Source organism: Oncorhynchus mykiss, chromosome 23 (assembly GCF_057628025.1).
Source record: "Oncorhynchus mykiss isolate SJ-2025 chromosome 23, ASM5762802v1, whole genome shotgun sequence".
Lineage (NCBI taxonomy): Eukaryota > Metazoa > Chordata > Actinopteri > Salmoniformes > Salmonidae > Oncorhynchus > Oncorhynchus mykiss.
The window spans coordinates 45,086,298-45,101,984 of record NC_143044.1 but is presented as its reverse complement, the minus strand read 5'-3'; the positions used below and the strand labels follow the sequence as shown (position 1 = coordinate 45,101,984).

The window sequence follows — 15,687 nt, the reverse complement described above, 5'->3', positions numbered from 1 at the left end:
TATCCAGCATTGCAAACATCTGTTTATAACAGGAGGAGGAAGCAAGAAAAGTTTCCTGAAAAATACTGTTGGCTGCAACTGTGTTAAAATGCTGTACAGTAAGTGTAATGTTTGGTATTTGTAAAATAATTTCTCAATGATATGAAAGTAAAGTTCCAAACGTTTCCAAAACCACATCACAAGCAGGGATAATTAATGTTTAGACAGAGCATCAGGACTGGTGACATTCCCCATTTAGACAGAGCATCAGGACTGGTTACTTTCCCCATTTAGACAGAGCATCAGGACTGGTTACTTTCCCCATTTAGACAGAGCATCAGGACTGGTTACTTTCCCCATTTAGACAGAGCATCAGGACTGGTTACTTTCCCCATTTAGACAGAGCATCAGGACTGGTTACTTTCCCCATTTAGACAGAGGATCAGGACTGGTTACTTTCCCCATTTAGACAGAGCATCAGGACTGGTTACTTTCCCCATTTAGACAGAGCATCAGGACTGGTGACATTCCCCATTTAGACAGAGCATCAGGACTGGTTACTTTCCCCATTTAGACAGAGCATCAGGACTGGTTACTTTCCCCATTTAGACAGAGCATCAGGACTGGTGACTTTCCCCATTTAGACAGAGCATCAGGACTGGTTACTTTCCCCATTTAGACAGAGCATCAGGACTGGTTACACATCCCGTGGGCAAAATAATAGTTTTGATGGGAGCCAAAAAGACTATATAATAGACCTTTGTGGCCGGGAACAAGATTTAGGCCTACAGGATCATGTTAAACTAATGGTGTTGAGTTAAGCAGACATTAAATCATCAAAATAGTACAATACCTGATTAACTAGTCTAGCAGTTAGTGCTCTGGTGGGTAAAAAACAAAGACTCTCAGTCGAGATCAGGGCCTGAATCACTGACAGACACCTGTGGTGGTAATATTGACAAATAATATTTTGGGTTGAAAATAGCCTTTGTTTCTTTGGTAATCCCTGAAAAGCCTCATCAATGTACTGTATCTTTGTAGATGAATGGATATTGAAAATCAATTGAAAGATGAGATGGAAGTGAGGTATGGATGACACAATAGAATACAACATCTGTGTGGTCAATAGACAAACTGGTGGAATCTAATGCTGTTACCACATTATTTCAATATCATTTTGTCAACATGATTACACTAATGTGGGAAAGTGATCAACATATGCCTTATTGTGAGTGTTGGTCTGGAGACAATCTTACAGAATAATTCTAAATAGTTTTTTATGAAGACATGGTAGATGACACTTTGCTTCATACGCTCTAAAACAGTCTTTATAAACTCAAAGGTGAAGTAAGTCAATTGTATGTAATTTAATGAAAAGACAGTATTGAGTTTGTATCCGTTTGGACAACTACACTGCCTGATTGTCAAATCTGGACGCATATAATATACCTGTGACAGAAAACTCTGTCATTGCCAATACCCCAAATCATTCTACAATTTATTTTGACAGTAGAAGTAGTACTCTATACTACTGCACAAACCCAGCAAAGCATGTTCAGTAATATAATTTATTTCAATCAATGTTTGTGTGGCAGGGTGACCGTGAGTCACCACTAATGTCCCCCCGTGAACATAACAAATGGTTATGATGGAGTTTGAGGAAAGAGAATTATTAAACAGTTTTAGCTCTTAGAGGGAAAGAAAATGGAGCAATGAGCAAATGAAAAAGACAGTGTTTATAGGCATGGCCCTCTGAAAGCAAGTACCCAAGCTCTCTCAGTATCTCAATATAAAGCATACCCAGTGGACAACCTGTTTTCTGGTTATCCCTCAGTCATGGCACACGTCACCATCATGCCCTGCTTGGACATAGTGATGTAGTACCACATTTCATCTTAAAAGGGAACACTGACATCACATTTCAGGCATCTTGTTATTACTGAACATAATTATTGAGAATGTTATAGTCAGCCAGTCAATCGTAATATCAGTTAAGCTCAAAATATCATTATTCATGTGTTATTAAGGTGTTAATGTTGTGTGCAGTCACATAACGTTATATCTAATGTTTGACCACGACAACCTGGCTCTTGTACATCGGGTTCATTGGGAAAGCAACCAAGAGGTAGATGTTTCTGTTCTTGTGATTTTTACATATTTGTTAAAGTTCCTAAAATAGCCCTTCAACCTTTGAACTTGACTATGAAGAACCCTTGGAAACAACAGACAGAAACTGCCTCTTGATTGTAGAAACAGTTGTACTGCAAATAATACGTACAGCAATGAGGACGTTGAAGGGCTCCTTGGATAAAGAGATGCTCATGGGCCTGAAAGAAAACACTGAATGGATAATAAAGCCTCCATGGATGGAGTCTCTGACTAGTCGATCTTACAGAGTGAACTGTCATCTCATAACACAGCCACAGTTCTGACAACACACATATTTATTTGGATTTATCAAGTGTTGTTTTTTTTCATCACGAAGGCATATACTATTTTCTCTGTATATTACTTGTTATATATTTATATAGAAACAAAAATAACGGTACATTTTTGCTGAATAAGATTGAAGAATACCAGCAAAGGGCAATGTAAACCATGTTCCATCAAACTTAGCTAAAAAGGTAACTTAACCTACCCTTTCCCACATTTCAACAGTAACATATTTGCATAGGCAAAATGAGATTAGCCCTTTTAACAGTGTATTTCCTGAATTCTTTATATATCTAAAAATCTTTTTCCAGTTGAACACAATTAAACAATCAAACAAACAAAAAAGTAAACTAGGCTATTCATCCTAACGCTCAATACATATTTTCTGTGCACATTTTGTTTACAGTGTTTTAGGCTTCAAGTAGATCTAAAAACAAAGTGTACATTGACAACTAGATGTGAAATAAAGGAACCAATATGAGAGGTAGTGAAAACACTAATGACACTCTTAAAGGAGAAACAAAGCAAATAAGGCCAATGCTTCTCTAAATCACATCAAATATGACACTTTAGATCAAATTCATTCCCTGTCAACAAACCTCTGCCACCTTTCAAAGCCATTCATTCTGCATTGAAGTCAACATTTGAACAGATATGACACTATGGCTATGATACCGCCTCGTCATGACTAGTTAAATCCTTGTTGAAATGCCAGTAGAATTAACAACCATTTCCTTCCATGGAGTGAAAATAATTAGCTACTCAAGAGTCAAGACAAGACAATACACCCAGACAACACAATACTACTCTTCACCCATCGTAAAATGTTCATTTTCAAATCATTCAGAACCATTTTCCTACCCCAAAAAAATCTGCTATTGGCTTCTCTTGTGGAACAATTGCTCACCGTACAAATGTAAACTTGGTTTGATTGCACCATAATTTCAGTGTCTGGTTGGTCAAACATTGTGAAGTTACAGCTGAAATAACATCTACACTGAGCAAGTAATTATTTTGTAAAATGTGAGTTGTCATTAATAGAGCGACATAAAAAGGTATCTTCTAACCACTGTGGTGCATGCATACTGGATCACTTTTACTGTGTCATTCACTCAAAATATAACATCAATGTTCTCTGCACTGTATGCAAACACTGTTCAAATATTTCTATAAAGGTAGCTGAATGTGAACTAAATATAGGGAATGTTAGAATATAGTTGGATGTTCAAAATGGCTGATATCATTAGGCTATGCTATATGTTCATTTTTATGACTACAAAAATGGAAATACTCTACATCTGATCCAATTGCACTTCAATAACCTACAGTATATGGGCTTTATTAAAACTGGCCTTGGCACATGAACTTCAGGTAGTAAGACCTGATGGCAGAATGATGTTCTTACAAAACAGTGGTTTCCATGACACCTGAATATCATTACCCACCAGTGGTGATAATACACACAACTCTCACAATATACTTTACTCACAGACCTCTGCACATCAACAGGTGACAAAGGCCTACAATAATTTGTCTATCTTTAAAAAAGAAAAAAAAGAATGCACAAAATTTGAATTGAAAATACGGTACCAGTCAAAAGTTTGGATACACCTTCAAGGGTTTTTATTTTTATAACAATAGTGAAGACATCAATACTATGAAATAACACATATGGAATCATGTAGGGTAAAAAAAAATTTTTTTAAATTTAAAGTTAAACAAATGAAATATATATATATATATATATATATAATATGAGATTCTTCAAAGTAGCCACCCTTTGCCTTGATGACAGATTTGCACACTCTTGGCATTCTCTCAACCAGCTTCTCCTGGAATGCTTTCCAACAGTCTTGAAGGAGTTCCACATATGCTGAGCACTTGTTGGCTGCTATTCCTTCACTCTGCGGTCAACTCATCCCAAACCATCTCAATTGGGTTGATGTTGGGTGATTGTGGAGACCAGGTCATTGGATGCAGCACTCCATCACTCTCCTTGGTCAAATACCCTTACACAGCCTGGAGGTGTGTTTGGGGTCATTGTCCTGTTGAAAAACAAATGACAGTCACACTAAGCGCAAACCAGATGGGATGGTGTATCGCTGCAGGATGCTGTGGTAGCCATGCTAGTTAAGTGTGCCTTGAATTCTAAGTAAATCACAGACAGTGTCAACAGCAAAGCACCCCCACACCTCTTCCTTCATGCTTCACGGTGGGAACCACACATAAGAAGATCATCCGTTTCCCTATTCTGTGTCTCACAAAGACACAGCAGTTGGAACCAAAAATCTCACATTTGGACTCATCAGACCAAAGGACAGATTTCAACCGGTCTAAAGTCCATTGCTTGTGTTTCTTGGCACAAGCAAGTCTCTTCTTATTATTGGTGTCCTTTAGTAGTGGTTTCTTTACAGCAATTCGACAATGACTCATGCAGTCTCCACTGAACAGTTGATGCTGAGATGTGTTTGACTTGAACTCTGTGACGCATTTATTTGGGCTGCAATCTGAGGTGCAGTTAACTCTAATGAACTTATCCTCTGTAGCAGAGGTAACTCTGGGTCTTCCTTCCCTGTGGCGGTCCTCATGAGAGCCAGTTTCATCATAGCGCTTGATGGTTTTAGCACTTGAAGAAAGAAATCAGTTATTGAAATTTTCCAGATTGACTGACCTTCATATCTTAAAGTAATGATGGACTGTCAGTTCACTTTGCTTATTTGAGCTGTTCTTGCCATAATATGGACTTGGTCTTTTACCAAATAGGGATATCTTCTCTATACCCCCCCTACCTTGTCACAACACAACTGATTGGCTCAAACGCATTAAGGAAAGAAATTCCACAAATTAACTTTTAACAAGGCACACCTGTTAATTGAAATGCAAACCAGTTGACTACCTCTTGAAGCTGGTTGAGAGAATGCCAAGAGTGTGCAAAGCTGTCATCAAGGCAAAGGGTGGCTACTTTGAATATTCTCAAATATAAAATATATTTTGATTTCATTACATGATTGCATATGTGTTATTTCATAGTATTGATGTTTCACTATTATTTAAAAAATAAAAACCCTTGAATGAGTAGGTGTGGCCAAACTTTTGACTGGTACTATATATTTTAGACCTACAGTATATGTTCATGGGACATTAAAAGGTAGACTCAGCGATATGATGTCGACACAGAAAGTAAACAGCATAGTGGGTCAATTTCCACAACAACTAAGAGCATTGAAGCGCGAGGCTCAACTTCCCCACTGTTTTGGTCCCCTGGCTACCACGCTATAAGAGCGGGAACTGAACCCATGCACATGCACAGATACTGTGTAGGAGAACATCTTGCATCTCGCTCATTGCAATATCTACGGTGGCGATGTCATTTCGCTGAGTCTACCTTTACCATATTTAAAATGTTTGATACGTGTGTATCTGGACGGCAGGTACACACATTAATGCATGCCGGCAATTTTAGGAAAAATAACAAATTGTCTCAAGTCTCTATTCACCTCCCTTGGCCATCCCTGGGAAGCAGAGAGACTGTTAAAGGCATGGGGCTCAGTGATGTTCCAAGCATCTTACTGGCACCTCGCTAGCCAGGCTGAAATGGACAATCAGCAGTAGAAACAAAATAGCAAAGTGTTCTCCTCACCCGTTTCGTAAAAAGCTGAGGGATTGGGCTGGATAAATTTAACCACTCAAATTTATAAACAAGAACAATAGATGCAAGGACTGACCATGCATGATACCAACATGACAGTTTGAACCATGTTTGAGGCTCTATGAACCATGTTTGGAGGCTATACAGTGTTTGTTTACATTGTTTACAAACATTGGAGTAAAACAAGCTTCTATTTTGGGTATTGATGGTGGACAACAGTTGAACTAAGCTATGAGGCATTTATAAATTATATTCTTCAAGAATCAATGATCATTAATTTATAAGTCCAAAAATGAATGTAGCAATTGCTGATTGCCCCTTTAAAGACAGACACACACACATCTGGTGAACAGGACTGTAAACCTCCAAACCACCTCCATAGAAAACACGATTCCACCAGGCCTCTTCTGCTCTCAGCTGGGCTGTTCCTTAGCTGGCACTGACCCCCTTCAGTCTAGAACTAGCTACAGCTTTAAAACCAGAAGCCACATAGGCATACTTCCTAATTCCATGTCTCTGCAATGCAGACCCCTCTTAGACCTCATGGATGCATCAGACATACCGCCATCTCATACTTGACCTTCCAAACCAAGGCTTGATTACTACCATTTATATTATATGCAGTAGAAAAATGAAAAAGTTTACAGTTCTCTTTCATTTGAGAGCTTGAAAGTATTCATGATTTATTGTCTGAAACTAATTGAATGTTTGATTTGTTTTTTTTCTCCAGCAATGATTCCAACCTCTGACATAACCTGTGCTTCTCTTAGGTTGAGATGGTGAGGGAAAGACAGGTAGAACTGTACTGTGTTTACTAAACTGTGGTTGTTACCATAACAAGCAGCGCTTGTGCCGCCTTTTTCTTGTCAAGGCATTGTGATTTCCCGTGGAAAGTCATGTTCATTAGATATTTAGCTGCCCGACCACAATTCCAGGCCTCCTTCTCTTTTAGAGTTGTAAAGAAGGAAGGTGCTTGGAAACTAACACTGCTGTAAAACTTTCAACCTTCTCAAAATCAACAACTGCAAGCTAATTGGCAAATATCGATATTCCCTTCACATAAAACATCAAGAGCTTGACAGGGAAATCCCTAGGACAGAAGAAAATACATCTCATATTCAAGAACCTTTGCTGTCCACTGCTAACATACCAAGCCAGTGTAGAGTTAATTCCATTACCGTGTCACATGCAAAGTCAGTGATTTTCCTGCTCACCACAGTCAACTCTACAGCTATCTTAAAAAGGGCATTGTTTTTGTACTGTAAAAAGTCTGAGGCATGGGACAGAATTTGAGAGAGAAAAATAGAGACCAAGAGAGAGAATGAAAGAGACCGAGCAAAAGGAGAACTCTCAAAAGTACAGTACAGGAACAATGGGTCTACCCTTCCTTTTGTTTGTCTTTGTAACAGTAGCCTGAGGAGCTCTTATCTGCAGTTAAACCAGGAACTAACCCTCAGGGCCACCTGCGAGCAGACAATTGAAATTGCTTAAACTATTCATTATTTTCTGGTTTTCAAAAAAGGAAAATATCTAACCCCGTTCTGGCACCTGATTGTCTTTCTGTTTTGTTTGTTGGGGGGTGGGTTACTTTAGGTGTCTAGGCAGGAGCTTCTCTTGCTGTCCAGAAGGTCTCTGTAAACAGAGGAGTTGAGGAAACGGGGGTAGGAGTCTCTGTGCATCAGGGTGTAGATCTGCAGCTGGGCTTCCTCGTACATCACGTTGTTAGGCTCCGCCAGGCTCAGGTTGATGCCTTCCCTCACCCGTGAATCTAGGCTCACCTGGGGGCAGAGGAGGGGGAGAGAACAGTGACAATGCAATCACTCAAAGAGCTACACGGTCATGTTATCAATGGAGATAAGCTCACCTCCCACCTCCTCCTCACCCACTTTGAGATGGGGGTTTCAATATGTCTTGGAATCAGACCTGGGTCAAATACATGCATGTCAAATATAGTCAAAATACTTGGGTGTACTTGCTTTCATTTTCCACAACGGAACCAAAGGAAGTCCCGTAAGTGCAACTCTAAAGTAACCCTAAAGCTCAATCCAGAAACAATGTGATACTGAGTAATACTAGGTACCAGTCAAACTGCTTCCAACCTGATGCCTCCTACCTCTTTCGGTGATAGAATGGAGACGTAGTCCTCATAGATGATTCTGGCTTTCTCATCGATCGCTGTCGGGTCCGTCTCCTTCTTCAGCTCCTCACAGGCCAGCCAGAACAACAGGTTCTCTTCGCTGTACTCAGAGCGCAGAAATTCTCTGAAAATCTCCCTGCCTTCTGAGGAGCGCATCACCAGCTCGAAGCTACGGGCCCAGGCCACCACCTCGTCTAGAGTGGGTTGCCTAAACAAACGATACCAGGAACCCAGTGTCAGCAGTCTGGACTCTCACGATACACAGCAAAACAAACAGATTAGTGTGCTTGTCAGCAACAATGTCAGAACTGTTTCCCCATACTTATTTTATTACCTAACTTCTTCCCAATTACAGTGAATTCAACATGTCAATACCTTCCACAAAGATGAAGTCGATCTCTCCTCCACTTTGAGCCGGGAGAGATTGACATGCATGTCATTGATGTTGTCTCTCTGTGTACATTTAAGGACCAGCCGTGCTGCCCTCTTCTGGGCCAATTGTATGTCCCTCTATGGGGCACTTAATTTTACAACTGGGCAGTAGTCCAGTTGTGACAAAACTTGCTTTATAGATAGCAATATCAAGAAAGCAGAGCAGCGCTTATTACGGACAGTCCTCTCCCCAGCTTAGCTACCATTGCATCAATAAGTTGACCATGACAGTTTATACTCCAGGGTTACATATTGTACTGTAAGACACATCTGCAAGTCGTCTCCACCTGAAGATTGATAGCCAGGTGGAGTGATTTGGAAAAATCCATTGTTATAGCGTGAACATTTTGAAATGACTAGCACTTGGCAAATATAGATCGGTCTAAGCAGACATGAAGAGACTGCAATACATACTTTGGTTAGCCACTGTAACCAACCAACTAACCATTCCATTTGGCTGACTTGTCCATGTACTAACAGAACACCTTAGTATGCTCCTAATTACTAGTGATTGGGTAAAACATTTGATAGTTACATCTCGCAATATTATTTTTGGACGATATTTGACTCCAAGTACCCATATGTATTTTTATCTTATAGCTTGTTCTCCATCTTCTTTTTAAATAGTGAGTCAACAAGTTTTCAGCACTTTCATTTCCATGACTGATCAAAACTCACAGTATTGAATTGCAATACATATCGTATCGGCACCTGAGCATGGTGATCATTTCATATCGTGAGGTCCCTGGCAGTTCCTAGCCTTACTAATTACCAGTTTGAACGGGAGCATTTTTGTCAGGACTTGTTTGACCTGAGAGTCATGGCTACAGGGACCCATTGAAATGTCATTAAAGGTTGGTAATTAGGAGCAATTATGTGCAGGCCTTTCTGTTATGTTCATGTCTTAATCAACAAAACATTATTTCTATTATTACAGTAGGACCAGGTGATCGGGCCAGAAATCCATCTAGCTAGAAGAACAACATGAAGAATGAGCATTCCAAGGTAGAGCCTAAGGTTGAATCCCGTGCCATGGCCCCAGTCGTGTGAGAACAGTATTTGGCTCACAGTTGTCTGAAGAACCAGACAGACTACATCGTGTAAATCCGGTTGAATGCTGAAATCCAACAATACTACATATCACACAAATAATAAGCACACAAAACACTGCAGAGCTGAACCCTATACTCTATATAATGGACCTGCTCCTTTGGGGTGGATGGAAATGATGTCCTCAGTTAACAGCTGTTTCAGTCAAATAACTGAAATCGTGGGAGAGGTGGAGAGAAAATAAAACTCATGCTCTAATTGGCTAACACAGCAAACGAGTGAGCAACACACAGGAATAGATATTGACACAGCAGCAACGTAAGGAGAGAAAATTAAATGGGCCAAAGCAGTAAATTGGGCAAAATAATTAGACTACAACATTACTGGCATGGATTCTGGCAAATTTTTTGCATGCAATAATAAAATAATTTCTGCCATCCTTTCTTGAGGTAACCTGTCCTAATGTCTATGTACAATGCCTGCAAAAACAAGGAAGAACAGAAGTGACCAATAGCCATTAACTTATGTGACAACACGAAAACAAAAACTCTTTTCCCTGTCTGGCACTAACACTTTAACTTGTATGTTCCTGACTGTTTTGACTGTCACATGGTTGTCTCACCCAGCTACTTTCGGTTGAATGACTGTAAATTGCTCTGGATAAGAGTGTCTGCTAAATGACCAAAAATGTGAAACGATATCAAAACAATTTGGTATTTTCTCAGAGACATCCTAAGGAAAAAGGCATAGCTGGCAACGTACTGCTCTTCCGTGGCTTCAATACTATCCATTTTAGTGCATGTCCGTTCGGAACCCTCCATGCGGTCCTCATTCCTGGAACAGGAGAAGTAGAAAGAGATTACTATTGCTTTCAAACAGTTTCCATATTCAAACATACTTATTCATATGGCAGTCTAAATGTTGTATCTTTGTTGAAACTACTGCCTAAGAGCAGGTATGCATTCTTCTAAAAACCAGTGAAAGTTTGACATGAAAACAACCTGTGTGGGGAGTGAGGCTCCCTGCTATTTACAGTGCACAAAACCTTTACAAAATCCCTATGCAGGAAATGTACATGTTAAACACATGTTGGATACACAATAACAAACTATTGTAACACAAATTTAATTGCAACACATTAACAATGCATTCCGCCGGTCTTTCCTTTCACAAAAACCTGAAAAGCTAGTTTGGAGGTGCATTCTTTCTGTTCCTAAATAGTTTACAAATGTATTGGAAAGAGGTAATCAAGTCATTTCACATGCCATGCAAACGGTATGTATGCACAGCAAATTTCAGATAGGGATGTATTGGAGAAACAGCTTGTTTATATGCCACTGTGTAAATACTGCTATGCAGATTTGACTGACTTGAGCTTGGATGTAGCCTAGTATAGGCCTATTGTTTCAGCATGTGTCATACGATCATTACTTTAACACTAAACACCCCAAAAATTGTGATACACAAATAGACAGACATCCATTTCCCTCCCCCCAAAAAACCTTCAGTATCCCCGATGAAGTCAGCAAGTTGATTTAACTACAAGTATTTAACAAATGAATAACAAGTAAAGAAGTGAAACCCAAATGGGATGTGTAGCCTATAAATCTACACATTTCCCGGTGTTTAGCCTTCACAGTATTGAGATCTGGGCAATAACGCGAAAATATATCAACGTTAGGGATGTAAAAAAAAAAATAATAATAAAATTTTAAAAAACACTTAATAGTATCATGAATTTTTGTTGGCTGTGTTATTTTTAGTTTTACTTATATTGCTGCATGAGGGAGTCTGGCGCTCTAATGCTGCCACTGTGGAGGGGATGAGATGGGAGCAAACAGACGAGAGGGATGCCGAGGCAACTTGGCTACAGCCAAGACTAGCTAACTTGTAGCAGCTACAATGTTATTTATCATCCCAAATAACAGTGCTTGTCTTGACTGGAGAAGCTATAGCTATCTAGGCTAATTGAGGCTAATTGAGGCCACATGCTGCGCTTTCTCCCCAACCCCATTCCAATAAAACAACTGCCTACCAGTTGGTTGCTCGGTGTAGCCTACACTAATTTCGCTAACTTTTAATTTCCTAATTTCATTCCATCTTGCATTGCATTAGTGAACACTCCACAGAGCATATTTGTCGCTTTGATTGGCTAACATAAACAACAAGCTACACACAAGGGTTACCGTACAGTGCACGTCATAAAAACTACAATGAAAGGTGTTTTATTAAATAAAATGTAAAATGGCATGGTATATCCTTGTACAGTGCATTCAGAAAGCATTCAGACCCCTTGACTTTTACCACATTGTTACATTACAGCCTTATTCTAAAATGGAGCAAATCGTTTTCCCCTCTCAATCGACACACAACACACCTTAATGACAAAGCAAAAACAGGTTTAGAAATTTGAGCTTTTTAAACAAATGTTTTTTTAAATACAAGACTCATATCACATTTACATAATTATTCAGACCCTTTACATAGTACTTTGTTGAAGCACCTTTGGCAGCAATTACAGCCTCAAGTCTTCTTGGGTATGACAATTAAAACACCCACTCCTGCATTGTCTTGGCTGTGTGCTTAGGATTGTTGTCCTGTTGGAAGATGAACCTTTGCCCCAGCCTGAGGTCCTGAGCGCTCTGAAGCAGGTTTTCATCAAGGACCTCTGTACTTTGCTCGGTCTGAGAGTCTAAGTGCATTTTGGCAAACTCCAAGCGGGCTGTCACGTGCATTTACTGAGGAGTGGTTTCCCGACTGCCCACTCTACCATAAAGGCCTGATTGGCGGAGTGCTGCAGAGATGGTTGTCCTTCTGGAAGATTCTCCCAACTCCACAGAGGAACTCCGGAGCTCTAGGAAGAGTCTTGGTGGTTCCAAACCTCTTCCATTTAAGAACGATGGAGGCTACTGTATTCTTGGGGCCCTTCATTACTGCAGAAATGTTTTGGTACCCTTCCCTAGATATGTGCCTCGACACAATCCTGTCTCTGCGCTCTATGGATAATTCCTTCGACCTCATGGCCTGGTTTTTTCTCTGACATGCACTGTCAACTGTGGGACCTTATATAGACAGGCGTGTGCACCTTTCCAAATGATGTCCAATCAATTGAATTTACCACAGGTGGACTCCAATCAAGTTGTAGAAACATCTCAAGGATGATTAATGGAAACAGGATGCACCTGAGCTCTACTTTGAGTCTCATAGCAAAGCGTCTGAATACATATATGTAAATATGATATTTCAGTTACATTTTTTTATACATTTTCAAATGTCTAAAAACCTGTTTTCACTTCATCATGATGGGTGTGTAGATTGGTGAGGAAAAACATTTATTTAATCAATTTTAGAACAAGGTTGTAATGTAACAAAATGTGGAAAAAGTCAAGAAGCCAGATTACTTTCCGAATGCACTGTATGTAACAATTTCACAAGGAACGTTTTATTTCATTTAGAAGAAGCCTTTCAGTGTTAAAATAGGCCTATATATATTTAATGTTTTTGCTTGCAAAAATGATACTTGTCCCTTAATCAGTATTTTTCTCAGCAATTTCCGAGGGTCTCCATTTGGAAAGCTTGCTTTCTAGAAGTTATTGTGTTAGAAAGTTAGCTAGCAGTTCTCAGCTGTTAGCAGTTTCTTACTGGCAATAACAACGGATGACTGCCATTACTGCATTATTTACTGTAACAAATCAAACATTAAAATAGCCTTAGAGAAGCTACAGCAAAAATCCACACCGGTGCGTGGATCAATACATGTTTCATACCAACTGAGCTTTCAGCTCTCCTCCCCAAACAAAGCTGTACTGTATCTTTATTTCAAATGGGGGGAAATGATGTCATCAAATGAACTGACTGACTGACTAGCTGGGGAGACCACGGCCTAAACCAATAAAAAAAGTGTCTCCTCTTATTAGCCTGGCTCTTCCAATCACAGGAAGCTGGGCCTGCAGAATATGATCTTGGATCCCCATCTAATATATGGGAATTCCAACAGACACTGGCTTAAGGGAGGTGCCAAATCGCATAGCTGCAGGGAAGTACAGTGGTTGACACAGACACAGGGCATAGCCATAGTCAGATTGGATTGACTTCTCCATCTCTAATAGCAGATTCCTAGTGCCATGCTGCTAACTGCTCCTATAATCCTCATGGGCTTCTGCTTCAGGTATAGTCTCTTGACACAGCAGCGTTTCTCCAAGAGCTTCAGATGACGAGTTCTTCTTATGTGCTTCCGACTCAGGGACAGCCTCTTGTAACAGCAGCGTTTCTCTAAGTGATGAGTAGTTCCTCTTCTTTATATCAAAATTGTATAAATTAAACTAGCCATGGTCCAGTCAAACCTAATAAACCTAGACTATATCATATTTGTTTACAAACTACAGCCTGTGCACTTTGTGGACCTACACTACCGTTCAAAAGTTTGTGGTCAATTAGAAATGTCCTTGTTTTTTAAAGAAAAGCACATTTTTGGTCCATTCAAATAACATCAAATTTATCAGAAATACAGTGTAGACATGGTTAACGTTGTAAATGACGATTGTAGCTGGAAACGGCTGATTTTCTATGGAATACCTACACAGGCGTACAGAGGCCCATTATGAGCAACCATCACTCCCGTGTTCCAATGGCACATTGTGTTAGTTAATCCAAGTTTATCATATAAAAAAAGGCTAATTTATCATTATAAAACTATTTGTGAGTTAGAGTAAAGACTCCAAATGGCCAGAAAAAAACAACTTTATTTTGAAACTCTATCTATTCTTATTCTGAGAAATGAAGGATATTCCATTCGAGACATTGCCAAGAAACTGAAAATCTCGTACAACTCTGTGTACGACTCCCTTCACAGAACACTGCAAACTGGCTCTAACCAGAATATAATAGAGATAAGTACATTGGTGTCTAGTTTGAGAAACAGACACCTCACAAGTCCTCAACTGGCAGCTTCATTAAATAGTACCCACAAAACACCAGTCTCAACGTCAACAGTGAAGAGGTGACTCCGGGATGCTGGTCCTTCTAGGCAGAGTTGCAAAGAAAAAGCTATGGATGCAGTCCAAACACTTAAAAAGACACACCCTCGTCCCTTGGGGGAATCCCCGTCTCCATCTTGGAGGGTGGTCCAAATTATTAGTCAAACAAGGGACGTTTGCAACGTAAGCCCCTCAGCACTCCTTTTTAGTCGGCTTGCAAGTGTACAATTATGTTCACGCCGGGACCTGAAACTCCCCATAATTCAATTTGCGAAGAATGTACATCCGCTAAGAAAAGTCCACGAAAACTTAAAACAACATGAATGTAGAAGTCAACCTACAAGTGTAAGTAAAAATTTATGCAAATAAGTTAGAAATTGTGCTATTAATGCACATGACGGCACAAACACGTCTCGTAAGAAGTCAAGTTTCTGCTAGGCAGGCTAACTTTAGCCAATTAATTTGCTAGCTATCATACAGAAGACATATTAAATATATATTTATTAATATACAAGTAGACATGCACTCAATTGACTGTAGCGCATCTAAAGCAACCACAAGCTACAGGTGGCTGAAAACACAATCATCACGGGATGAACGAGTGACGAATTTCCAGCCAATGGTCCATTTAAAAATCATTCATTCCTCCCTCACCCCTTGCCCTGCAAGTGTATACTCGTTAGACGTCATCAGAAGTGTCCACTTCATTTGAGGGCTGAGGGGACAGGGTGTCTTTTAAGAGTTTGGACCAAATCCCATATCTCAGATTGCCCAATAAAAAGAAAATATTAAGATGGGCAAAAGAGCACAGCCATGGACCGAGGAACTCTGCCTTAGAAGACCAGCATCCCGGAGTCGCCTCTTCACTGTTGACGTTGAGACTGGTGTTTTGCGGGTAACTATTTAATGAAGCTGCCAAGGACATTTCTAAGTGACCCAAAACTTTTGAACGGTAGTGTATGTTATTCTGAAAGCATCTACCAGTGACAGGAAATTACTACAGGAACCCCCCCCACCAATCAATTGAATTG

At 39.8% G+C, this 15,687-nt stretch overlaps 1 protein-coding gene across 6 annotated transcripts in view; it reads right to left on the bottom strand.

Annotated features, from left to right (window-relative positions):
• Positions 1-6,085: 6,085 nt before the first annotated feature.
• Positions 6,086-15,687, bottom strand: part of LOC110502979 (regulator of G protein signaling 17) — a 31,584-nt gene continuing 21,982 nt past the window's right edge. For 4 of the 6 annotated variants that reach the window (XM_021581335.3, XM_021581334.3, XM_090217538.1 and 1 more), the window contains 3 exons: positions 10,443-10,514; positions 8,175-8,406; positions 6,086-7,839 (listed from right to left, as the gene is read on the bottom strand). In XM_021581335.3, coding sequence (XP_021437010.1) covers positions 7,651-7,839; positions 8,175-8,406; positions 10,443-10,514 — 493 coding nt within the window. In that variant the 3' untranslated portion in view covers positions 6,086-7,650. Of the gene's footprint in view, positions 7,840-7,925; positions 7,985-8,174; positions 8,407-10,442; positions 10,515-15,687 lie in introns of all 6 variants that reach the window. The other 2 variants (XR_016491151.1, XR_016491150.1) reach the window with 1 other exon arrangement.